General features: G+C 44.2%; 2 protein-coding genes across 2 annotated transcripts; both read right to left on the bottom strand.

Annotated features, from left to right (window-relative positions):
• Positions 1–1,836: 1,836 nt before the first annotated feature.
• F10 (coagulation factor X) lies at positions 1,837–13,245 on the bottom strand. The gene is made up of 8 exons (XM_054654707.2): positions 12,499–13,245; positions 10,138–10,298; positions 8,708–8,732; positions 6,366–6,479; positions 5,662–5,802; positions 4,793–5,043; positions 3,897–4,014; positions 1,837–3,177 (listed from the first exon to the last, which is right to left on the bottom strand). The coding sequence occupies exons 1-8, from the start codon at positions 12,572–12,574 to the stop codon at positions 2,636–2,638; spliced, it is 1,428 nt and encodes a 475-aa protein (XP_054510682.2). The 5' UTR covers positions 12,575–13,245; the 3' UTR covers positions 1,837–2,635.
• A 1,284-nt stretch (positions 13,246–14,529) lies between these two features.
• F7 (coagulation factor VII) lies at positions 14,530–23,474 on the bottom strand. The gene is made up of 8 exons (XM_054654718.2): positions 23,339–23,474; positions 20,880–21,040; positions 20,286–20,310; positions 20,081–20,194; positions 18,994–19,134; positions 16,248–16,354; positions 15,605–15,725; positions 14,530–15,414 (listed from the first exon to the last, which is right to left on the bottom strand). Exons 1-8 carry the CDS (start codon positions 23,406–23,408, stop codon positions 14,876–14,878), a joined length of 1,278 nt encoding a protein of 425 aa, XP_054510693.2. The 5' UTR covers positions 23,409–23,474; the 3' UTR covers positions 14,530–14,875.
• Between the last annotated feature and the right edge of the window lie 3,434 nt (positions 23,475–26,908).

The raw sequence follows: 26,908 nt of genomic DNA, 5'->3' as shown, positions 1-26,908 counted from the left end.
CTGGGAATTCAGTGGATAAGGCTGACTGTGACTGTTACAAGCCTCAGATTATATGCAGATAGGAAAGCTTGGTTCCTCCCCTTGGGTGGAGCATCTCACAATGGGATGATGTATTTTTATCATGCACTCACACTCAATGGCCTATTAACAAAAGACATCCCCTGGAGTTATCAAGGATGAGTAATGAAGGAGACAAGGAACACTGCCTGATATGGTTTTAACAGCTCATGAAGATGCTGATGGAATACATACTTTTGGGTACATCTCACATTGTACCCTAAAACGAAGGCTTATGGGTTTTATGTGCTGTTTCCTTTTGTTCAAACCACTCCAAGGGGACAGCTCTTGACAGGCCATTGTGCTTTGGGAATCAAGCTATGGAAGACAATCCTGCCAGGTCAGTCACCTGGGCCAGGGAGCAGTACACAGGAAGCTTGTTCTTACCATGCTAGCGCAGAGCACAAGGGCATGATCCTAAAAGTGACACTCTGATGGTGCTGCTCACCTGGAAACACAGGAAACAGGGCCTGGAGAGACCTACAGGGTCACCCAGCCCAACCTACTGAGCCAACAGGAGATCAAATCCACCTCTATTATATTTTAGCACTCTTGGACACTGAGCCTGCTGCAGTGTGTTTTCCTCCCAAAGTGCAGGATGCCATAACAAAGGGCAGCTTGTCCATATTTGTTCCTAGGGCAGCCCCCATCATGCTGCACACCTGACATCTCCTTACATCTCCCACTCTGGAAGACAACCAGCATCAGAGACTTCACTGCCCTCCTGGGAATATCTACTGCAGGGCTTCTCTAGTCACAGGGCTTACTCACCATCCTTCTTTTCCTCCCTTTAGTCTCAGGACTGGCTTTTCCTTGAAGGCCGAAGAAGCCTGAGCACTAGAGGGTAGCTTAGAGCCTCCCTGTCCACCATCCTTGGTACATGTCAGCTTTTGCCTAAGCCAGCCATGTCTGCTTGCCAGAAGGAATTCCAGTATCTCAAAATCCACCAGCTTACTCAGCAGCTGTGTGCTGTGTCCCATTTTCCTGGATTTTGCAATCTGTTCAATTCTGTTATGTGAAACCATTCCCAAATAATTTGTCAACATTAAAAAAAGAATGTGTTCTTATTCCTCCATTTCCTGCATGCCCTAGTGTTGCTTATGACCTTGGATAGGAGGTTCAGAGGCAAGCACCTTTTACTCATGTCCTCTCAGCAGGGCAGATATGCTGGCACAGAAAGAGCAATGGACATAAAGGGATGCCTTCAGCTACCCATTTACAGCCCAATCTGAGTTTTCCTTCAGACCTCAAGCTCTGTTTAAGTAGAAGAAAGCCCTTAGCAAGAGTATGTAAGCAGGATTTGGGCAGGACCCACACCTGAGGCTTTCCTTTGGAGAGGGATCTTTCAGCCTGATTGAGCACAAGGAGCAGCACCCGTGGGATTTTAACAGGAACCCAGTGGACAGAATTCAGGGAACAAACGCTGCTGAGCAAACATGGAAGGAAGCCCACTGAAGAGTTATACAGGTCAAGACCAGCAAGCTGAGATAACTGACCTGCCCACTCACTTTCCTGCCCATAATCAGTGCCTGCTGCAGCAATACTTGTTGTTTGCAGAGTTGTGTTTTGGGTTTGTCAGTCTGCTGTGCTCACAGCACCTGCTGTGCGAAACGAGCCAGTACCAGCTCAAAGCCTGAGAGAGATGGAGCAGGGGCCTAAGGAAGTTCAGTGCTCCTCAGAGCACAGAACATAAGAGATTAGAGAAGCTTTGAAAAGCCATTGGAACTGTAAGGGGGTTAGAGGCTAATGGGGCTTTGTTAGAAAAAAACCCAACCAAAGGAGAAAAAAAAGAGAATGCTTTATTTCAAATGCTGGTGTACATCAATATTGCACGTAACTGAAACATCTAGAACAATACACATGCAAGGAGCTTTCCAATCCTCAGCAATACACAATCCAGAACAAGATACAAAAAACACTGAATATGGACATATATATATATATTCTGATGAGCAGAGTGTACAAATCAAACTAGAAGTAGAATACTTATAAAGCAAAACCCCTTTTTAATGAGCTGCTGTGATCTGAACAGGCCATTTTGTGGAATGAGTGATTATTTAGCATCACATATTGATTAATTAATTGTGTCTCAGCTTTATCCATGCAAGATCTCCTGTTCCCTTCATCTTCTGAACACATCTGAAGGTAGAAGCTAAACAACTCCAGTAAGGATAAACTCCCTGCTGAGCCAGATGGCTGCAATATGAGGATTTAGTGACTCCCACCTTTCCTGCTTTCATCATGACTAGTGACTCTTCAGAACATATTTAGAAGCCTCTGGTAGGAGCACTCGTGACAACTGATAGGAACCACAATGGCCATTGATAAATAATGAAAAGAAGCCAAAGACCCCACTCAGCAGCCTTTTTGCTTGGGGAAATTCCCTCATTCAACCAATTCCAAAGACCCCTACAGTCCTCAGAGTTGTGCTTTAAAGCCAGGAATAATACAAATGGAAGCAGACCATAACTTTAAAGAGATCTCATAACCAACTTAGCAGATATGCAGGAAAAGAAAGTTTCCATTTCCAATCCTACACCTTGGCAGGTAACAAGGAGGATCAAGGGACACAGCACCACTACAAACTCATGACTGTCCTTACCCAGCGCAGGAACCGGGAGAGTTTGGTATAGACCCCATATTTGCCTTTCCTTGCACATCCTTCACCCCAGCTAACAATTCCAGTAACAAAATAAGTATCCTTGTATCTGGTCACATGGGGGCCACCACTGTCTCCCTGGCAAGCATCCTTTTGCTCTGTGTCATAACCAGCACAGAACATGTTCTCAGTTATGGCTAAGTTAGTGGATTGCTTGCAAGTGTTCCTATTAATATAGGGCACCTCGAGCACCTTCAGTTTTTTGGACGTTCGCCCGCCTTCAAATTCCCGCCCAAAGCCACTAACCCTCCCAGACTTCTGTGTCATCAGAACTTCATTAGCAAAGTCTACTTTGGGGAGACATGCTGGGATGACATACTCTGAAAATGTGACAGGTTCCTTCAGCTTTAGTAAGGCAATGTCATTATCATAAGTCTCAAGAATAAATCTGGAGTGAACGTATATTTTATCCACAGTGTGCATTGATTCAGACTGCTCCTTCTTCTCTCTGTCCACTTCACCTGCACAAGAGCATTAAAAGGGTCATCAATGTGGAGAAAGTATAGGAATTTCAGGACAGAGGAAGAGAGTAGTATATTCATTCTGAGTACTTTGTCCAGGACCTTAGACCACAGAAGGAAACTGTAAACAGGCAACATTTCTTAGCAGCAAGTGGATTGGCTTTGGTCCTGAGATTAGGTCTGTGGAGATTTTGTAGCAGTTTACAGAAAGGCATATGCTGATTCAGCTAAACTCATGCAATTTTGTGTGGAAGCACTTCCAGGAGCTTGAGCCTGGCTTAGAGAAGAGAACAGGGTTTGGACAGTGCAAAGATGAAGCTGGCTCAAAAGGGAAGCAATGGGAAATCTGAGTTTGTTCTTGTCTGCTCTATTCAATGAGTCAGAGCTTTCCTGAGGGTTCTTGCAGGAACAACTCTGGATGATTCTGAAGTGCCAGGAATGATGAGCTCCCTGCAGAAACACTGCTCTGCTGAACACATAGATAACCAATATTTCTAGAATATTTAACTGTAATCCCTTCCAGCTATCTGGCAGAGAAGAAAGAGAGGCACCTATTGTTACAAAGAAGTATGGTCAGAATAACAAGAAATTATAAAAAGCAGCAAAAAGGTAACAAAGCTTAATGAATCACGAGTACATCTCATGGGAGATTTAAGGCACAGAAGGTTCGGCAGAACAGCTACTCTCACCTCAGAGGAGTAAAAGAAATAATCACTCACCAACAACAACTTTGATTTCTTTGGATTGGTTTATGCAATGAGCTGCAGTAAGTATAAAATTTTCATTCAGAATAGTTCCACCACAAAACTCTTCTCCTTCCTCGTTTAACAGAACAGCCTGTGAAATAAAAAAAGTAAGTGCACAAGGAACAAGCGCGATTTAATGTTGATGAGCTATAAAGCGCTAACTGATTTCTCTGCACACTACAGAGATGCTGCTTACTGCAACATGTATGTGGCCCTCCACGTCTCTCCTAGCCTTGCACTCCCACATGCAGAGCCTGCAGATTGACTGCTACAGAGTCCTGATTCTCTCTATGTGAAGTTAAAACATTTGCCTTCCACATTACCTCACTGCTGGTGCTGAGTAACGTCCCTCAGGCATTGACTGACTGAGCAGGCAGAGTGCAGATGCCTGATCACCACATCCCTTGGACTTACCCCCCAAACAATGTTCAAATACAGGAATTCATTTTGGCTGACCCAAACTCAAGGGTGAAACTGAGACATGAGGCTGTATTTCTGAACTAAAATGCTGGCTATATCTGCTTTATCACCCTGCTCTCAGGTGTGCTGCCTGGGTGGATGGTCTCAGACAGAACCAAAATGTAACCTGCAAAAATGGCCTGGGAGAACAGCATGACCCAAAGTCCTCTCTGGGGATAGGGTAGGCAGTTCCCCCTGAAATGGCACGCAGCCTTTTGTTTTGACCCCGTGAGGCTGCACTTTGCAGAACAGCACATCCAAGTGCCCAGGGTCACACAGCTCAGACACGTCTCACTGCCGCTGCACGTGACATGGGTCATGTTCAGAAGGCTCCCAGCTGGAAGGAGCCTCTGCTCCCCTTCCCTCGGACACATTCTGCCCACAGGCAGGGCAAAGCCCCCTCCATTCACCTGCCATGGGCATTGGCCAGGAAGACACTCATCCCCACCAACTATCCTGGTATCGACATAGGGAGTTTTGCTGCTTGTTCTGTTGTCAGGTGGAGGTGTTGGGCTTTCTGTGGTAATTACAAAGTTCTCCTCTGTGGTCATTTCGTATGGAGGAGGGTCTTCTTCATCACTTGTTACATTGCTGTGGTCAGTGGGTAAAAGAAAAGACCTTTTCTTCCTCACCACAGAAACTTTTCCACAAGGGTATTTTACTGTCAAGAGAAGAATGATAAAATTAGACATGGAAAGAAGCACCAAGCTAAGAGAAAACTTATTGGAAATTACAAGGAAACAGAGTGAAGTAATATGGGTCACAAGAGCAATTTGTTATTTTTTAAAACGATTTAAGAACAACAACAACATGAGAATATGTTTGACAACCTCTGACAAGTCTTTTCATGAGTGCTACAATGTACATGTGTAAATAGTGCTGATTATAATTACCTAACATTTTCAGTTTCTATAAAAGGAAAGGTTTAGAGAAGAAAAGTTTTGCAGGTTGCTAATTTATGTGATGTGCAAAAGCATTTAAGAAAATGAATTATTAATGCAATGACTTTCTTCTTGGCAACAGTGGAATTTACTGCGGTAATTTGCTGAGAGGCATCTTGCAAAGGGTTCAAAATCATGTACATTTTGATCCACTCCACCATAGCACCTCACAAATGGAAAGCTTTTGAAATATAAATCAGTTAGCCTTACTCTTGAGTCTATGTCATGTAGGATACTGGTGATTCAAAAGACATTCCTCAACTGCAAACCAAGACACCCCTTAACAGTGAAACAAGTCTCACCAACCACTGCTATTGCTTTATCTCATGGCTGCGTACCTGTTGCAACACAGTGTTTGCCATCCTCTGCTAGAACATACCCATCTGCACAGGAGCACACCACATCCTTCTGCCCATCTCTTCGGACGCTGCAGAACTGCTCACAGTCCCCGTTGTTTATTCTGCAGAACTTTGGTATGACTATAAAAGAGATGATGGCAGAAAAACTGGACATAAACACTGACTTCACAGAAGATCTGGAAGTTCTCCAAAACAAAACACCCTCTTTAAACGGGATCTGTATCCCCACCTGCCAAGCACCTGAAGCACCCTTGAGGAATAACTCATGTGAGTGCTGAACATCAGCTTGTGCCTTACAAAGCAGCCACATCCAGCACACCAATTGTACTTGCCAGGTCCAAGTGGGCCCAGTGGCCATGGCATGGTGAGCTCAAAAAGCAGAGACAAATTGTCAGGGGAACAACGAACAAAACACTAACACAGAACATAATTGTGGAAATCCTCACACAATTCCTCCCTCCTGCCCTAAAAACTCCCAACTCCTCATCTTGCCCCTTGGTCCTGTGACTGAACTTCAATTCCACACTCCTGCTCTTACTTCTGGGCTAATGATACCCCCCCTGTCACAGGGGCAGCTCTATGCCACAGAAGTGAGCCTCAGGAAGGATTTCCATGCAACACATGCTTCCTTACAAAGCTCCCTGGGAAGTTCACCGCCATGGTTCTCTAAAGCAGAAACTTACCAAATTCACAGTTCTTGCCTTGATAACCATCCAAGCACGTGCAAGTGTAGGAACCAATTCCATCTTTACAGTGGCCACCATAGTGACAAGGATTTGAACTGCACTGGTTCCCATCTACAAAAACAAACCAAATCCAAATTACTCTAAGTGTGCAAGCATTTTCAGTGGCCACAGAAGGGCTCTTAGTTTTCTTAAGCCATCTTTCATCCTTCCTTTCAAAACATAGGTCCTGTGAGTTGCCACATTCCAGATGGAACAAACAGTATAAACACAATCATTCCAAACCTGCAATGATTCATCTTGATATCCTCAGTTTTGCAATCTCTTTTTGGTGGCCACTGTATTAGGATGTGCACACAAGCCCTTTTTTTGTGGGAAGGTAAAGAAATTAGCTCGGCTGGTTAAAGCATGGTGCTCATATGGACAGGGTTGCAGATTTGATCTCTGTATGGGCCATTCATTTGTGAATGATCAATGACTCAATAATCTTTGTGGGTCCTTCCAACTCAGAGTATTTTTTGATTGTGGTCAGAATATACATACAGTGAAGCCTCTAAGAGCTGACAGGACATTTCCACATTGCAATTGCTGCCTAAAGATACTGAACTTCTGGCCCCTTGCATTTCCCTATAGTTTTTGCTCTGTTTCATACACAATTCAAGATATCCAGAAAAATGACACTCGATAATTTGCTGCTTTATATATCATGCTCTTATCCCCCTATTTTACCATTTGTTCTGCCCTTCTATGGAGCAGTTGAAACAGCAATGTCCATAGCAGAAACAACTTGCAAGAAGCAACTCATCCTAAGGATCCAGCATTGCTCCCTATGTGGGATTTCTGGACTATAACCTCATCTGCTGCAGCTTTGCCTGTCATGGAACAGCTGCTGGGCTTTGTGTACTGCACCCACACATCAAGATCCATCTTCTACCTGAATGTGGCCAAAACATAGAACTCTACAAATGCTCCAGCCATGGAAGCTCTGGAAACTGATGTCCATGCTTAACAGAGGGAAGACAAGACCAACATTAACCAAAAAAAAAAGACAGACTGAAGGCCTACATCATAACTTCTGGTTTCTGCCTCCTCTGCAGTGCCATAGCACTCTGTTCTGTAGTGGTCTTAGCTAAGCAGCATCCTACTGTTAGAAAACATACTTATTTAGTTCTTACCCTACACTGTAGTTGCAGCTGTGGTAATGAGTTTTATATCAATATTGCACAAATTGCAGAATACCCTACTAAAGTAGGAAGTAAGAACAAATTGTTCTAGTAACTTGGCTGAACATAGCTGTGGTTTTCAATACTTCTGAACACTCATAAAGCATTTGTGGATTGTGGCTTAAAATGTATGAAAACTAAGACTTCTGCTAAGAGCATTGGCACTGATATTCTGCTGCTTGTATTCTCATAAGAAAATGTTTTAAAATATTGCAATCCTCTTTACTGTAACACTGACACAGGCTTTGCTTGAAATTTTAGTCTGCAGGTTGCAGAGTTCATCCTGTGCTTAGGGGATTGTGAAAGTCTGTGTCTTCTTCATGGCAACTGTCTTCATTTTTCTGCAGATTCCAAAAGACAAAGCTGAGCTGTCTTTGGCCAACATTTTTGATGCAGTCCACCCAGTGTGCAAACTGGACATATACTTTCTGGAGAACATGTTATCAAACATTAATACAATAAAATCTGTCCCTGCACAATGCTTACAAACACTAGAACCCTAATAAATAAAACTCACATATTTAGACAAAAAAACAGAAAACTGTTAGGTAGTATCTACTGGCATATTGGATCCATTGGCATATTTTCCTTGAATGCCAAACAGTCCTGCAAAACACACAACCAAAAAATGCTCTTTAAGACAAGAACCAACAACACTGGCATGGAAGGTGACAAGAAACTGGCAAATGACTATGCAATGTATTTTAACTTTGTGTTGGTTAGGGCATTTAAGACACACTCTCATCTGTGACTCTTTGCATCTTGAATTCTCCTGTCTGGGGCTGCCCCTCTGAAGGAAAACTATCTGGCAGTCCCACACACAGTTTCTGCTCCTCACTGTCCTTTGTGTGCAAAGGACCACTGTTATTCTTTTGAGAGGACAAAAGTCAGTCCAGCAACTGGAGACAGCTGAACCTTGCCTTCAAATGAAGCAATTGGGTTCAAGCAACTGCAGGCAGTAAATCAGATTCCTTTTTCAGAGGAAACACAACATGACGGTGTCCCAGAGTAAAAAGAGAGGAAGCAAGGGAGCAGGAAGGGGTTACTTAAGGGGTGCATCCTTTCAAACCTTGTAATAAGGAAGCTTAATCTTCTAAATAAACACAGAGTGTTTCTTACCTACATAGATGTTCCAGAATTCCTCCTACAGGTAAGTGTGGGAAATGGAGAAGAAAAAGAAATAGAGTTAGATAAGAATTACCAAATTCCTCAGAAAAATATTGGACTTTTCATACACAGGATACTTGCAGCTAACAATTGTTAAAGGAAATATTTACATTATAGATACATACAGTGCCTAGCAGCCCACTATTACCATTTAATAACTTAAAACCATATGATCCATATGGTTCCTAGCTCTACAGAAGCAAGTCCCATGCAATTTTCAGAAATATCTGAACCTCCTTAGAGTTTTTCCAGTGTCACCCATTCAGTGTAAGCCACTTGATTTCTTGCAGAATTATCTTTCCACCAATTTTGACCAAATTTACTTATATTCCCATAATGCCAAATTCTCAGTCTTGATCCCCACCCCATACTCCCATCAATTAGGACCTCACAAATCCTGACATCTAAAAATATTTTGTCTGATTTGTGTTCTCCTTTTCATTTGCGCTGAGGACTCTAGGATGCTGTCTGTGCAGGACAGTCCTTTCCAGTGACATCTGGTCACCAGGCAGAACAGGCTGTGCCAGTTCTGCTACAGGTAAGTCAACATTTATGATTGGAGGTACACTGGTGATGCACCAGGACTCCCCACCCAGGACACCTCAGGGTCACTCCAAGAACATTTTGGCCATCAAATAATGCTAAAGGGAAGTGAATCTGGCCTTAGCTTCGGTTTCAGGGTAGTTCTAAACAGCCATATAGCTACAGCCTATGTTTGCAAAACCATCTTTTCTACTTACAGTGCACACAGCTCCCCCATCTCTTTAACTTTCTCTTCTGCTTGGGGAAATCACATTTCTGTCTAAAGTTAAGCAAGCCATTGGGGTAGGGCAGGTGACACAAGAGTCATACAAACTTAATTCCAGTCAACATTAAGGCATTTATGAACTGTTATCAGTATACATTCTCTCAATTAAAAAGAGCTACAAAACGACAAGCAAAGCTGCTTGAGATAAATTCAGTAAAATTCCCTCATGAGGTTCCATGTCAGCATTTGCCTTCTCAGCCTTCCCACAGTCATGGCACTTAGGGACTGCCCTGACCACAGTGATGGCACTCAGGGATGTAACCCAGATAGGGTGAATGTATTTTCAACACTGATAGCAGCAAAGCCATTGAACGTCAATTAACTTTCAATGGCAATTAAACAGATCAGAACGGGTAAAAGGATGGAGGATTTAACCTGGGATGGCCATGCAAGAGCTACATTAAGACTGTTATGGGATGATTACTGCCTTAGCAATTCCACCCACAGTTAATCACTATTTGTGTTAAGTGATTGGGAACAACCTGTGAGTTTTGATGACCAGCTCAAAGGACATGAATAGTAATTTTTAAACATGAAATATATAGACCTATGTTTCATATTAGTTCATCCTTACAGTTTTCTCCTGGTCTTCAAAAGCTTCTCTTGCTTCTTCTTTTGAGCAGCGCTCCTCAACGCATTCTCTTTCAATATTCCCTTGCTTCAATTCCTCTAAGAAAGAGTTAGCACGTTTTGTTCTTTCCAAGAACTTGTCAGCATTTTCTTTCTTGATGAATACTAGATAGCAGAGAAAAATTATACAGGTGGGTAACATTTGGTGGTGGAAAAGAGTCACGACAAATGAGTGAAGTAGAAACAAAGCCAAAACAGACCACACTACCTGTACACAACATTACCTGTGAGGTTAGCCCTCACACAGGCTGATACATCCCAAGATCTCTCAGAGCAGTCTCTCTGAGAATCAGTAGCCTCAGAACAAAATGTAGGACCCCAAAATTGTCTCCTACACTTTTTAATCTTGAAAAGGTTGCCAATGAGGGCTTATATTTCTGCTGCTCCTGCTCAAGACTCAGTCTTGAATAGAATGACTTTCCCTGAATGCTGGGAAGATTATGGAATCACAGAATCACTAGGCTGGAAGACACCCTCAAGATCATTGAGTCCAACCCATGCCATAACATTCTCAACTAAAACATGGCACTGAATGCCACATACAGTCTTTTTTTAAACACATCCAGGGATGGTGACTCCACCACCTTCCTGGGCAGACAATTCCAGTACTTTATCACTCTTTCCATAAAAAGTTTTTCCCTAATATCCAACCTGTATTTCCCTTGGTGCAACTTAAGGCTGTGTTCCTCTCGTTCTGTTAGCTGCTGCCTGGAGAAAGAGACCAACCCCCACCTGACTACAGCCACCTTTCTGTTGTAGAGAGTGGTAAGGTCGCCCCTGAGTCTCCTTTTCTCCAGGCTAAACACCCCCAGCTCCCTCAGTCATTCCTCACTGTAGGGTTTGTGTTCCCAGCCCCTCTCCAGCCTCGTTGCCTCCTCTGGATGTGCTCAAGTGTCTCAACGTCCTTCCCAAACTGAAGGGCCCAGAACTGGATGCAGCACTCAAGGTTGTGGCCTCACCAGTGCCGAGGGCAGGGGAAAAATGACCTCCCGGGATTAAGTAAATTGCTAATTACCCTATAAAGAGTATATGTTCTGGGAAAGTGTGAAGAGTTTGGAAGTTGGCATTTAATCATGTTCTAGCACCTGGAATTTACACTAAGGAAATACTTTGCAATATTTCCTATATTTACAGTATTTTTTAGGCTGGAGTGTAGAAGAGTGTGCTACAGATGTGACTTCAAGGACAATGACTTATGCTCACTGGGAGGCTTGCACATTCCTTTTGGAGCATTCTTCATGCAGCTTAATTCCATGATAAATAAACTTGCTAAAAGTAATTATATACCCTAATATCCTCCAAGTGAGCACAGAGGAGACTTATTCTGCTTTCACTGAAATTGGTGAACTCCTCCTCAGGGAGGCAAGTTCTGATTGTGTTATTTATATTAAGCAATGCTCACATAATTTGAAGCCCCACTTACTTTGAAAAGGCTCCTCTCAAGGACGGCTTACAGAAAGTACTTTTAACTTGCAGCTCAGCAACTGTTAGTTCATTCACCCACTACACTATCTTATTTGTCCTCAAATCCCTTTCTTCAGCGACAGGAAATGGACAGGACACAGCCGGTGGGGTTATCACCCCTGTATTCCTCTGCTTTCACGCCACCCGGATTAGCGGATGTTTTTGCAGACTTGAACTAGCCTCTTTCTGAGGCTGCTCGTTCTCTTTCCCAAGCTCTCCATCATACTCCCTTCTTTAGAGACATCAAGAAGCAACAGGCATTGGTCAACCGAAGCAGGATATTCCAGAAACATGCCAAAGACCTTGTTTTAAACCCCAAGCAGTCTGACTCACTGCAGGAAGAGTTAACAGCTTTTGAAAACTTATTTGCTGATGCTACCTTGGACTTAGGCGCTGACTCCGGCGGCACAAGAGGGCAGCGGGACCTGCTCCTCGCTGTGCCCCAGCTCCTCCACGGCCAAGCGCACCCAACCGCGACTCGGCCGCGTTTCCCCTCACACACGAGGGAGCTCCTTAGGCTGCGAGCGGCGGGCAATCCCACCTTCCTACACCGTCCCCGCGATGCCCACGGCAGCTGCCGGCCCCCGCAGCTCAGCTCGCCGCTGCACGGCGCTGTGCCGGGTCGGCACAGGTGCTGCTAAGCCCTCGGCCGTGTGGGAACCGAACCTGCCGGGGAAGCCGTGGGGTGCCCGCTCCCCTTCCCCGGCACTGTCCCGGTGCCCCGGCCCGCAGCACCGACCGGCACCCCTGCGGCATTCACCCGGCAGGCCCCCGCCTGCCCCCAGGAGTGTTGGGAAGGGAGATTCCCCCCTCCCGAAACCATGGAAAGGAGCCGCCTTACCGCCTCCCTGAGCGCGGAGCCCGGCGGGCAGCGCGGCGCAGAGCAGGAGCAGCAGCAGCAGCCGGCGCCCGGACATGGCGGCCCCGCCGGTGCCGCTCCCGGCACGGCACGGACGGGGGGACGGGACGGACGGGAGGGACGGGACAGACGGGAGCCGAAGTCTTCACCCCCTCGGGCGGGGTGAGACTGAAGCCGCGCAGCTTCACCCTGCCCAGAAATAGCGGAAGCGCCGGGACAGGGTGACAGCCGCGGCGGGATTTCTCAGTCGGGGGGATGTGGCTGCTCTTCTTTTGGTTTATTTTTTCACAGCCCAAGGCAGCGTGGGGGTTTGTTTTGGTTTGGTTTTAATTGCACCTTTTATTTTGGAGGAGGGGAAGTGAATCGCGCCTCAATAAGCTGCCGTGGTCCCGGCGCTGGGCACAGCCGGGCCCGCAGCAAGCGCCGTCCCGGGCGGCTCCCGGCCGTGTGTCCCATCCACATCCAGCACTGGAACCTGTTGGATCCGCGCTCCGGACCAGGGACCTCGGCTGAAACTGGCCTCAATCTGTCCCCCCTTTCTTGGGGGGATTCACAGAGCGCTGCGGCGGCCACGTCCTCGGTGCTTCCAGAGCCAGCCATCAGCTCTCCTTCATCTCCTTGGCTTTCCTAAGCAGGCTGTTGTATTAAAAAAAATCTAAACCCCAGATTTGTTTGAAAAAGTAATTTTGTGCAACAATTATTAGTACTGATTTCTTTTGGCGTTTTACCCTTTTTTCTGCAAGGTGATTTGATCACAAATACCAGCATTTTCACTGGAATGTTATAGAGGAGAAATCTTGTGGATCATGGTAAATAGAAATTATTCTACCTTGAGGGGTCATCGGGGATGGTTTTATAGTGCCGAGCACCTTATCTAAATGAAAATGAGGCTTTATTTGCTGGTTACTACTTACTTTCTCCTTGAGACTGGACTCTCTTTAGGAGTAAGGAGAACCTCTAGTGCGTGTATACATATATACTGTAACATCTCTTGTTTTTCAGGTCTCTGAAATTTGCTGCCTTTCCTAGTTCAGTTCGCTACCTAAATGAACATTAAAACTTCCTTCTCTGTTGGTAAAACAGGTTATAGGATGTTCAGTACTGCATGGTATGTACCATACAATGACAATGTTTTCCCCTAATAATGGAGTATGATCAATTGTGTCCTACCTGCTGATAAGCTTTTGTGATTGAGTTGATACTCTGCATTATTTGAACAATCTACAGTGTAAATTCTGCATGAGATAGTTAAACTGTTTCCCAATCTCCTAGTTCAGTTTTATCTTCCTCACCTTCTCAGTGTTTTCATGCTAAGGTTAGAAAGTACATTTTTGAATTGTGTATGTTTTCAGAGAGCTTCAGGTTCTATCATTCATGCCTTAAGACTTTAGTGAATGGTCTTTGTTCAGGGTTTTGCAGAGGGGTAGACAATTATCCTGATCTGGTTTTAGATCTCAGGATAGAGAGTACAATTGAGATTATACTGGACAACTGATAAACATTCCCTTTCATTTGCACTCTATCGACATGCATAATACCAAGGCAAAGATAAAATTAAATCAGTGGTATTCTTTACCACTCATAAATATAGGGTTAAATATTGCACTTACTAGCCTTACAGCAATAATACTTGGTGCAAGAAGATTTAAATCAAGTTTTCATAGCAGACCTGTAAATATGGAATCAACCTTTTCCCACATTTCTTGTCCTGGAGAGTGTCTGCAGTCCCTCCCCTTCAAATCTCCCTGTTGCCACTGCAACTGTTGGAGAAAGCTGCTCTAACATAAGTTAAAAGAAGCACCTTTTCTATTTTTGTTTCTGCTATTTCATCATTATATTACAGGACCCATAGCATAGGAAGTTATGAAAGCCAGAAGCATAAACGTGTTCAAAGGAGATTGCACACAGTTGTGGACAACACATTCATTCATGACTGTTCAGTCTAATGCAACTTCTGGCTCAGGAAGTCTGTACTTCACTGATTACCAGAAGCTGAGAGAGTGGCTGGAGGAAGGTTTATGATGTGTTTATCAGCATGATGTGTTGCTGATAGTCTCTCTCTCAGCATGTAGCTCTGACTTTTAGCAGCAATGGATGCAGAACAGAAGGGACATTGTGTCTGATTTGTTATGGTCATTCTCTGCCTGCTTGACAAGATACACCAGTTTACAAACAACACTGAGAGGGAAGTTATTTTATGTATTCAAGTAGGCCTTAGGCTCACTTCAAATCTTTAATAGTGTTGTGGGTACGGCCTGTAGCAAATATCTAAGATAATGAAGGAATCCTTCAATGGGAAAATGGTACAGAGGGACTGGGGAGCAATAGCACAGCCTGGAAATGACGTGGCTCAACATCATTAGTCCATGTGCTTCCTCAACCAGTCAATGTATTTGGATACCCTAGTGTAAACCCCATAGCTGCCTTCAACAGCGCAGCCCTTTCCCCAGCTGACAATCCCAGTCAGAAACCAAGTGTTCTTGTACTGTGTAGCATGAGGACCACCACTGTCTCCCTTGCAGGAGTCCTTAACCCCAGACAGGTCTCCTGCACAGAACATATTCTCTGTGATATTTAAATCAGTCTCCTTTTCACATACTTGTGTCTTTACACGTGGCAAATCAACTCTCATCAGGACAGAAGAGGTGGCACCTCCGTCTATTAGGCGTCCCCATCCACTTACTGTGGAGAACTTGATGGTGGACAGTTCATACACAGCAAACCTTTTCTCAGGCAAACATATTGGCACCACATGGTCAGTGAGATTCACGGGTGTTTCCAGTTTCAAGAGGGCAATATCATTATTGACCTGTCCATTCCTGTACTCTTCGTGAGTGATCATCCTGGCCACTCCACTTTCTTGCTCAGTTTTCTCATCAACATTTATTTTGTGTTCACCTGGAAAAGTTATTAATTGCAGGTCATGTCAGGTAGCTCCTTGAGTCCTTGGAAGTCTGAGGATGTGGGGTGTTTCTAGTCTGACACCTCTAAGGACAATTACCTTATACTGCCAAAGCCTTCTATTCTGATTTTATCAGGTTGGGAAGCTGCCACCACCTTGATAAGATGAGGAGGGGAAGATACATACCCAGTCTCACCCGAAGCTGTTTAGGGTGAACATGCTCCAAGCAGTGAGCTGCAGTGACCACCCACTCTGGGGAAAGCAGCGTGCCACCACACTTTTCTTTCTGATCCTGTATTATAAGGGCCTGCCAACAAAAAGCAAATTTATGTTTATATTTACCTTCATCAAATGTGCTTGACATAGATCTCAGTAGAGATGGGTTTCATATTGCTTCTTTCTGTCCCTTTATGCATCTGTGTTCCACAATACCACGCTGACTCCATGGAGAGCTTAGCAAGGGAAGTCTTCCCATGGACATTTTCTTCATCTTGTAGTATGGACCCTGCATATTATGGCCCAAAGCATATCCCTGGAAGCTGCCACTAAAATTCTTGCTGGCAGTGAAGTTAAGGACTGAGGGGTCAGGAGATAGACACAGCTGTGCTACCACTCTACTCCTATGAAACCAGGTACTCTGGAACAAAGCTAAGGTGCCTAAATGAAACAGGTGGATCTGCTGGCTATGGATGAAGAAGGAATTTGGTTATCAAGACATGGCACTTTTTATGAATTTTTAACGTCATAGATTTAAAGCAATGAATTTAGTGTGGTGATTTCATAAGGAAATTTAAAAAATAAAAGCAATGAAAGATTTTTGAAAACTCACTTGCCATGGACATTCACCTGGAGGACAGATGAAACCACCTACTATTCTTCCACGTGCAGTTGAATTTTTTTTTGCCAACATTGGTATTTTTCCACATGGGTATTTCACTGAGAAAAAAGAAAACAAAAAACCAAAACCCAAAACAACAAAAGGCAACAAAGATTTTATTGTACTGAACTCAGCAAAATGTGTAATGTCTTCAGTGAAGCTATGTCAGCTGAAAAACTGATTTCTAGTCTAGGAGCGTGGATTCTCAAAATAATGTAAAGCAGCTCAGGAGGGAAGTAGTCTTCTTTTTGTTTGGAAACAGCCAGAAATGCTTTTACAGTTAAGAGGTGAGGCCCTTACAGCATCACTGGCACAGAGTCACCTACCATAGGTGACTCTGCTTAAGATACACATCAACACAATGAGGTAGGCTGCAGGCTGGAGTGCAGAAGTGACCTGACAAGCTCTGTAGTCTACAATTTTCTTTGTCCCTGCTGAATTTAAGTCACAGCATCCACGGCAGGGTGAGACAGAGGCTTAATCATGGGGTCTTGGCATCCTTTGGGCAGAGCCAAAGATGTCCCAAGGGCAGATGCTGTTTTCTGGTGTGCCTCTCCCACACTACCTTGTTTGCTTGTGTCCAGAGCCTGCTGGATTCTTCAAGACTGCACATGTCTGTTCTGCCTGAGCCAGCATGTGAAGAATAGCAATACAGAGAATCAAATCCTGACTGAACTTGCAGTTCAGCTGTAGTGCAGAGGAAGCTTTGGTGTTTTCAGTACATCCTTCACCCAGCTGGGTTTTCCTGTAAAGGAGAAGGTCTACCCTTGGGGGTGCCTGTGTGTGGGGGTGTCTACCCTTGGGGGTGCCACGTGTCTGTGCTGTAACTGAGCACACCATCCCTCCTGTCTGGCAGTCACTTCACCCTGGGGTAACACTGTGAGGAGGAGTGCTCTGTTTTTACTTCTTTGGGAGCCAGGGCCCTATAGTCTCTGCTGAGCTGCATGCAACATCTCCTGGAGCTGCAAGTTCTTCAGCTGACATGAAGACAGCAGCAAGGTTTTACAGGTACTTTCAAGGTATGGAGAAACAGGACCAGTTTTTTGATGGCAGCTGGTGAAAGATTAAACAGGCATAGCACATAGCACCCATAGTCTCTAATGCTGTGTGTAGGGCAACACAAATTTGAGCCATTGTGGGAGATGACAGAGGGACAGTGAGGGGACTGACGGCCTGGCAGTTACACAGTTTTTTCTACTTGCAACACATGGTCAATTTTACAGCTATTTTGGTCCCCAAGAAGCAAGCAGCAACAAATACATCTTCCTTACAGGGAAAGATGCACTGAAAAGCCTGTGAGGAATTTTGAATTGTTTGTTCTTAGCTTTTAACAAAAGCAGCTTTCCCATCACGTGGTATTGCAGAATCTGTTAATAAGGGATAAGCACATTAGTAGACATTTTTTTCTAATGAAATTGCTGCTGCTGAGAGCTAGGTTGTCATTACCAGTTCTCTGCATGAGTGTTCCATTGAGGTGTGTGCAGGGGAGCACCACTCCTCAGAATTACTTTGCATGCTCCCTGTGGCTCTGTCCATTATGTTGTTATGTTCATATCCCCAGGGGTCTCCTTTTCCCTCTAATAAAGTAATTCAAGTAGGCATCTACAAAAGACTCAGGTGCCAGCTTATGTATTGGCAAAAAGATTAACTTGCACTACTCTAGTCCCAGCTGAAATTTACCTTGCTAGATGAAAGAAATATCTAGCCATAGTGTCTAGAGGAATACCAAAAGTATATTATTCCTAACAATTAGGAAAAGAAAAGAAAGGAAAAGAAAAGAGAGAAAGAAAGAAAGAAAGAGAGAGAGAAAGAGAGAGAAAGAGAGAGAAAGAGAGAAAGAGAGAAAGAGAGAAAGAGAGAAAGAGAGAAAGAGAGAAAGAGAGAAAGAGAGAAAGAAAGAAAGAAAGAAAGAAAGAAAGAAAGAAAGAAAGAAAGAAAGAAAGAAAGAAAGAAAGAAAGAAAGAAAGAAAGAAAGAAAGAAAGAAAGAAAGAAAGAAAGGAAGGAGAGAGGGAGGGAGGGAGGGAGGGAGTGAGGGGAAGATTAACTGGTTTTCTTTGGTTTAAATAGGCCTCTTCCTCTCTTGACTCCTGTGCTGAAATAAATGCAGTGGTAAAATCTAGTCACAGTTTCAGATTGGAGAGACAACAGTAAAACAAATCTGCCCCCAAAGTAATTTCCTACTGTGGGTGTAAGGTAATGCAAATAAAGGACTTGTGAGGCCCAGAGCCCCTTCACTCACCAGATACCTCTCAGCCTGACCCAGAATCCCTGACCACCTGCTGCCCTGCTTTATTTAGATCACCTGGTGAGGAGTGAGGAGCTTGTCTCCACTGCTCAGTTCCTTTCTACATGACTAATGGTGAGTGTGCTCCCAAAGGAAGAGACGGGTTCAGCTTCCTCCCAGCTCTGAGCAGGTGGGATGGTCAAACTTGAATTTGCCAGATGCCAGAGGAGTGAACCTCTGGGACCAGGAAGAAGTCCAAAAGGATCTCTGCTTGGTGGTCATGCTGACCACTGCTTTTCTGGGGTAGCTAACTTACACCAGAAGCCAAATGTATGATTTGGGACTCTGCCCATGGAGAAGAGGTGAGGAGCTGGCATCTGAGCATCATGCATTCCATGTCCTGATGTGTACACATTGAAAACTTTTCTTCCAGAGCTGGCTTAGACTTAGCATCAGGTTGGTTAGTGTCTTACCTTGAGGGATGCAGGACACACCATCACTTGCTAAAGTGTAATCATCATCACAGAAGCACAGTCGTGTCTTGGACTGCTTGTCAGTACAGTACTGTTCACAGCCACCATTGTCAAAAATGCACTTCAGTTTGTCAGCCACAGCTAGAGTCAGAGAAAGAGCATTTAGGATTCAAGACTTGGGTTTTTGTGCTTAACATTGATAACTTGCAATTGGAATGCTGTCAGGAAAGCAAGGCAGGAAAAAAGATTTTTGTGATTTATGTAGAGCAACTTTATCAAAAGTGCTTTCCATCAAAAGCTAAGTGGGTCTGGATCTCCAGGGATTAGGGGAGGATAGGCTTTGGTTAAGAAATATATGCCTAAAATTAAATCAATCAGCATTTATACAGTACCTGAGCTGTCTCAAGAATGGAGATATTGTAATTGTGTGGTAACCATTGTAAAATATGACTGAAAAATTTTAATTCTGTGACATTTTGCCATTTAGCAGGAGGATGCTCTGGGATGACTGTTGAGACTGCCTGCCTAGACTCGATGAGTGCCTAGCCCTTGTCCAGACTCTGCGTGTTCTGAGGATGTAACACTCAATGTTCAGTGTTCTCTGAAATCAGTGGAAAGGTGTGTATTAACTTCATAAACCCCTGGATCCTTCCCTTTGGGCTTTGTACTGTGCATATGCAGTGTAGTTCTCACATACTGCATCGAGCTTCTAAGTTAAAATAACATCAGCACCTGAGTAGGAAATAATTCCTCCTGTTCTCTCAGATGGTGCACAAAGGCAAATTTTCTTTTTTTTTCACAAAGTCATTATAGGGCAATAAGTAACTTGTTGCCTTGCAGTGCCTGACTTGCTATCTGGTTAGATCCATCCCTCAACACCAAAAGCACAATGAACAGAAGCTGTCACAGCTAGGATGAATCACAGCTAGCAGAATCACAGAGCCATAGAATATCCCGAGTTGGAAGGGACCAATGAGGATCTTCAAGTCCAAATCCTGAATTACAATGACTGTTATTGTTTATCTCAAAGCCTTGCATTTGATTTAATAACAGCATTTTTATTTTGTTAAGTTATGCCACAGCTGACCTTTTTCACAGCTTTTGCCCTCGTATTCGACGGGACAGCGGCAAACATAATCCTGGAATTGGTCATCACAAATCCCACCATTCTGACAGGGGTTGGAGGCACACTGGTTAGGGTCTGTAAAACACTCAGTGTCAGTCCAGCTCATTCAAAGAGCTGCAGCAGTGGGAGTGTTCCACAGCTGTTAGAACATCCTGCATGATCATACCGGAATAGATGTGCCAGAACTCTTCCTGGAAGAAAAACATGTGAGATTTAATTAAAGAAGAATCAAATCATGTCTTACAGCCCTTGTTGCACAGCATGGGTTACAGACAGAGCGATGCCACTTCTGCCTTTATAGTTTGTGACAGTTAATATTCATAAAATATTCTATTTTCTAGATTGTACATTATTTTTACATACTAATAGAGAAGGGCCTTGTTTAATGCACATAAATGGATAACACATAAATAAGCTCCATATAGCTGAGGTGGGATTGACTGAAAAAAATGTTGCACAATACAATAATTTCAAGTATTGTCAGGGCAGGCATTACTGGGGGTTTGGGGAGATGTCTTAGAGAGCATCCATTTTCCCACCATCCTCTAAATGGTTACTGCTTGGGATTGCCCATGTAGTGTGCCCTCCTGCAATTCACTGCTGCTGTAGTGAATTTATCCCTGTAAATAGAAAAGAAAAATGCAAACAGCAGGACACAAAGTGCTTTTTTAACTCTGGTGGTTTAAAGTGTCAGAGCACAACCTTTGAGTAAGGAGAGTTCTTATGACAATGAGTGCTCACCCAGCTTTGTGTTACTTACTGTCCTTTCAACATCACCGTAAATCTCTCTTGCTTCCTCATAGGAGCACCTTTCTTCTATGCATTCTCGCTCTAGTGACCCCAGTTTTATCTCTTCAAAGAAGCTGTTGGCTCGTCTTTGTCTTTGCAAAACGTTGCTTGCCTCTTCCTGCTTTAGAAAGACTGAAAAACAGCAGCACGTTCTATTTGTTATACATCTGTGCTTGCCAGACAGAGAGGATGGGGGGACAACTTCCCCTGAAAGCTTTTCTGCTTCCCAAGCTTTTTCTGAGACTCTTTAGAAGAGAAATGGTCAGATGTGAAAGAGTCTCCTTTCTCTGGTCTGCCTCAAGGTAAAGTGACAACACAGGAGTTTTACAGATCCTGGAGCTTAGGAGAAGATGGCCTGTAATAGCAGTGGGGTGTGTGTGTGTGTGTGTGTTGAATGCATATCAGTGACTCCTGAGGTACTGTTGCATGCCATATGCATCTTAGCACATGCAGCAGTTTCTTACAGCTGTAGCAAGTGGTGAGCCTGTGTCATTTTATCAAGCACTGGTGTACATGGCACTGGAAAGCTTGTATCACTTTATCCAGCACTGGTGTACATAGTAAAAGCTGATTTTTCTGTACTTGATACAGTCACAGTGTAGTTCTCACATACTGCATGGAGCTTCTAAGTTAAAATAACATCAGCACCTGAGTAGGAAATAATTCCTCCTGTTCTCTCAGATGGTGCACAAAGGTGCACAGGTGGACCACAGTCATGCCTTCACCCACACTCATGTTATTTCATACCCCTCCACTTGTTGGACTTGAAGAAGGGATTTACCCCACTACTAGTAGACCACAATTTATGAACCACTGCTTTAATATATTATCTTTAATTTTCTTCTATGGAAAAGGTTATGTTAGGTACATAGGAAGGCTGGACAATGCTGACTGCATTTTGTAGTGGAGCCTGTGAATGGCTCCTAGCTCCTGCCATCACCACAGACTACAGCCAGGAAGAGGTCTTTGGAAAGATACTGGATACACAGGTTTGATAGCAGGCATCAGCAGAGCTCATTTCCTAGAACTGCAACTGGCAGAAGTGTGCTCTGGAAACACCAATGTCCTGGTCACCATGCTGACCTGCTCCTCAGCCTCAGGGTATTAGCACATCACACAACTGTGCTCTCCCAGTATAATTTAGGATAAGGAAAAGAAGTCCAAGTGCTGGTGTGTAATTTTGCTCCACATACTACACAGAAAAAGTATTGAAATTTTTAATTTTTCTTTTTTTTTTTTTATACTTAATGTCTGTAGGGGAGCTTCTGGAGCTTCATGGCAGTTTACATTTCAGTGCTTTAACTGTTTCACCTCTGCTTGTGGGTAGATTTGGGGACTGAGGCTGATGCATATCTCCTGCCTTTCCCCAAGACATTCTCTCAAAAAGAGTGGGAGTTATCTTCTACCTGCTGAAAGGGCCCTGAGGGATGCTGAAAGACAGACTCATGTGTGTCATACCAATATACACTCAGTCATAGATGCTGAGAGGGTTTATTCCAGTCTGAAGTGATGTGAGGTGTCTCCATAAACATTTGTCTCTAATTCAGGATATTTGCTGAATTACATGCAGAATAATGGTAATTTCCCCTGTATTTCAAAGTTACTTAGAAGAATGAAGTATTGTGCACTGAATTTATCCCTGGGTGCATTTGGTCATTATAGGAATGTCAGCTGGGTCTTTCTGCCTTGATTTCAGTCAGGATGTCTGCATTTGATATGGCTTTCTTTAAAGGCTTTTAATTAACCTTATGCTGCAGGTATGTGGCACATGTATCAGTGCATGAGCACAGACTCTGACAGAGGAGCATGCCTGAGCACATGGCTTGGGACATCCATTTGGCATTATCTACTTTTTTGTATTGGATAATTTCTGACTTTGCTACCTATTTTCCCACCTTTCTCACTGCAACAAACAAGACCTAGTTAATGGCTAAAGGAGGATCTGAGAGCTCTGGAAGCACTGGATCTGCTTTATTAATATGGGAGCTGGTTTTTGGACATACAACTGAAGAGCTACCTCTTCTCTGCCTTCTACTGAAACAGGGTGGATCCTACCCACTTTAATTACTCATCAGCTGAGTGACAGGTTCTTCATGCTTTGCTTTGAAAAATGTCCCAGTTCTGCATGAATAACAGTAAATCCCAGTTCCTTTCTTCATGTAGACAGCTGGTGGTTTGCCTGCTGTCTGTGCACCAAGATAACAAATTAATTTAGTAGTCTAGAGGTGCTTTTCCTTAGTTGGCAGAACAAGTGCATGGAGCCATTGCTAAGAGTAAATTAGAGCTTTAGAATAATGCACAGGCACAGCAGGAGACACGACAAACACACAGCAATGCTCAAAACTTGCAGTGGAAATCACCTCAGTAACGGGAAAGAGGAAAGAGGTCCATTGCCAGTAAACATCATTACAGCTATATCCTACAACATACCTGCATCCAGAGAAAGAGGGATCAGTAGCAGAAAGCAGAGAAACAAAGCCACATACTGCCTGGAAGTCATGATGAACCCTGTGAGCCAGTGTTCTGGCAGTGTATTGACATTTCAGCAAGGACTGTTTGGCCAAAGGGCTCAGCTTCAAATGCTTGGAGCCAGAGGAGGGGCCAGCAAGTCATGGAAACAGCAAAAGATCCATGACAGCCTGGTGAGCTGAGCAGAAGGGCACACACATATCCTGCAATGTGCCCTTTTCACAGAAACAAGGGAGCTTGGTTTTGAAATGTGCTCTCCTGACCCATGCAAAACTATGCTGGTTACACAGGCTGCTATCCCAGGCCTGCATTTTCCATTTAACACACCTTTTCCATGAGAAACATGAATGCTGGGACCCTGAATCCAGGGACAGGCATTAACTTGGCCACATAGCACCACATGCTGAGCAGTGATGTGATATTATCTTCCATCAGCAGTCAAGATATTGCCTGTGGGTGCTTTGGAGTGTGATTGTACCACTGACATCTATTCCCATTTTTCTATCACCAGTTGAAACTCTGCACTTTTTCCTGAATTTGCTGGGAGACACTAATTAACCAGCAAGAGACACCCTACACTGGTTCTCCCCATCTTTGCTGCCAGAGCCATGTGGCCTGCACAGGTTGTACCAGCTGGAAGTGGCACTGAGCTGATCCATGTTGTACTTCACTAGGAGCTACCAGGGCTTGAGGGGTCACTCTGCAGACAGTGCTTTATCTGGAACATAAACAGTCCCCTGATTTAATGGAAATCAATTAATGGCATCAGACTGGAAAGCTGACAACATTCTTGGGGAAATATTTACTTAAGATAGCAGCAAGGTAAAGAGCATGTTTGTCTATGAGAAGTGGAGCATTAGCTGAAGGCTGGACTGTTTTCCAGGCTGTTCTCCCCTTCCTGCCTGGAAAGGAAGGAGGGTCAGCCCTGCATCTGAATGCTACAGCAAAGGAAATCAACTGCTGGATTTTTACTTTGTGCCAATGCTCAGCATAACTCCTTGCAGAAGTTGTGATTGCTTAGGCAAGTCAGGCTCCTGGCTGTTGTTTCCATGCAGTCCTGTTGTTTGGGGGCAGTACACACAGCTGGATATTCTGCTTTGAAATCACTTTCCCAAGAGGCAGTATCCAGGCACTTCTCTGGATCACAGCCTGGCTAATTCCCAGCAGCCCAGTTCCTGGGCATGTCCTGACCCAGGCAGAGGAAGGAAGCCAGTTACTGGAATGCAAAAGAAACTACAGCAGCCCTTTGCTGCATTTTTGGAACCCTCTCCATACCTCTCAGTCTGCCAACACAGCCTTGTTCACTTGCCTGTGGCAGGGAGTTGAAAATAGCAAATCCATTTTCAGATTAGCAAGACCAAAATGAATCTTGAAAATTTCTTTTTATCTCATCTTCTTGGGAATGATCTAGCCCCACCTATCTGCGTGAGTCATGCAGATCAGAGAATGAAGTTCTGCCTTCTCTGCCTGAGGCCAGGCTGAGTCTGCACCTATGCCCCCCACTGCCTTTATTTCCTCACACAGGGTGGGCATCTCCCTGCCAGGGATGGGGGGTGGCTGCCACTCTGCAGTGGCATCACAGCACCTCTGCAACCTCCACCTTCTTCATGATGTGCAGATTCTGTACATCCTTACAAGATTGATGCAGGATTTTATCTTTGTCTTCCTTCCTCTGCCGACATCCCTTAAACCTGAAAGGTTTTGCTTTTATTTCTTGGGAAAACAGCCAAACAGTTATTTTTAGAGCCCTGGAAGAAGCCCAAGTGCTGGGAACAAGGGTCAGTTCATATGGGGACCATCCTTCTTCCAAGAAAATGAATGCAATTAGGCTCCATCAGGATGAACCTGAGAAGGGTCACTGAGGATTCAGCACTTCAGGACTACATTCCAACTCTTTGTTTAAGAACTGTGTACTGACAGATCTCATCACACAGGTGTTTCCTACTAACTTCAGCTGGGTCTGTTCATTGCTTAAAGAGCTGTGTTTTTAAAGGAGGGTTCTCCCTTCCTTGCAGTCTTAGGCCCCAAATGTCCTGGTTTCAGCTAGCATAGAGGTGATTTTCTTCTCAGTAGCTTGTACAGTGCTGTGGTTGGGATTCAGTGTGAGGATAAGGACAACACATTGATATTTCAGCTGTTGCTGAGCAGGGCTTCTCCTGTCAGGATGTTTTCAGTGTCTCATCCTCTGCCAGTGCTGAGCTGCACAAAAAGCAATGAGAGAGCATAGCCAGGACAGGCGACCCAAACTGGCCAAAGGGATAGTCCATACAATAGAATGCCATGCTTATATACATGTTTATACATTTATATGTAGTGTATAAACTGGGGCTGGGAGGGGATGATCACTGCTTGGAAGTAGGATGGGCATTGGCCAGTGAGTGGTGAGCAATTGTATTGTACATCGCTTGTTTCTCTTGTTTTTTTGTTTTCTTCTCTTTCTGTGTCTCTGCTTTTTATACTACTAATATTATTAGATTAGTATTATTATTTTGCTTCAATTATTACACTGTTCTTATTTCAACCCATTTTTCCTGATTCTCCTCATCTCATGGGGAGGTTGGCATTGAGCAGCTGCCTGGTACTTGGTGTCTGGGATTAAACCATGAAGTCTCCTTGGTGCTCAACATAGGGCCTGGAAAGTTGAGATGATGACTGCTCTGACCAGAGAGTACTAAAACAAGTTTGTTAAAAGCCTTCATTGCATTGGTTTAATAGTCACTGCTCACAATGCTGATTTATTTGGCACCAGAGTGGTTGTGCTTGTTCTCAGGGCTGTGTTAAGCAATACCTTACTTGCAGCATTTGTTGCTGTTTTGGTGTCTGTCGCCTTCGGGGCCTGGGTTCTCTTGCACTTCCTCGTATCGGCTTTTGATCTGATAAGAACCGCTGGCTGCGAAACTAGCCCTGTGTGTTCCCTTCGTATTTCGGGAGCCATCTACTGGGAATTGTTAATACTTACACCAGCCCCAGTCCCCATGACAGGCACTACTGCTCGAGGGAGGAAACGGATTCAGATTCCAGCAACAGGCTCTGAAGCTACTCAAATTCTGCTAAGGAGCACTGGGGCTACTCACACTCCAATTGATTTCACTTGGAGGGGTGTCCAGTACACCTGAAATTGACTGCCCGGGGGTGGCAGCACAGCCCCACCATCTGCCACGGATGGATCCAGAGGCAGCGGAACAGGGTGAAGCTCTGGAACACCTGCAGTGCAGTGATGATATCACTGTGTGGGGCAATACAGCAGAAGTCTTTGAGAAAGGGAAGAAAATAGTCTAACTCAATCTGAACGAGTTTTGCCATAAAACAAAGTAAAGGTCAAGGGACCTGCACAGGAGATGCAGCTTTAGGGAATACAGCAGTGAGAAGGGTGTTGCCACATCCCAACGGAGGTGATCATAAAAGAACAGCTATATCTCCACCAACTAACAAGAAAGAAATAGAAGCTTTCTAAGGGGCTGCACATTTCTGGAGAATGCAGATTCCAAACTGCAGTCTGATTGTCATCTCTCCCAAGTGTCCAGGAAGAAT

The sequence above is a fragment of the Agelaius phoeniceus genome, chromosome 2 (assembly GCF_051311805.1).
Source record: "Agelaius phoeniceus isolate bAgePho1 chromosome 2, bAgePho1.hap1, whole genome shotgun sequence".
Classification (NCBI taxonomy): domain Eukaryota; kingdom Metazoa; phylum Chordata; class Aves; order Passeriformes; family Icteridae; genus Agelaius; species Agelaius phoeniceus.
This window is presented reverse-complemented; position numbering and strand designations above follow the sequence as displayed.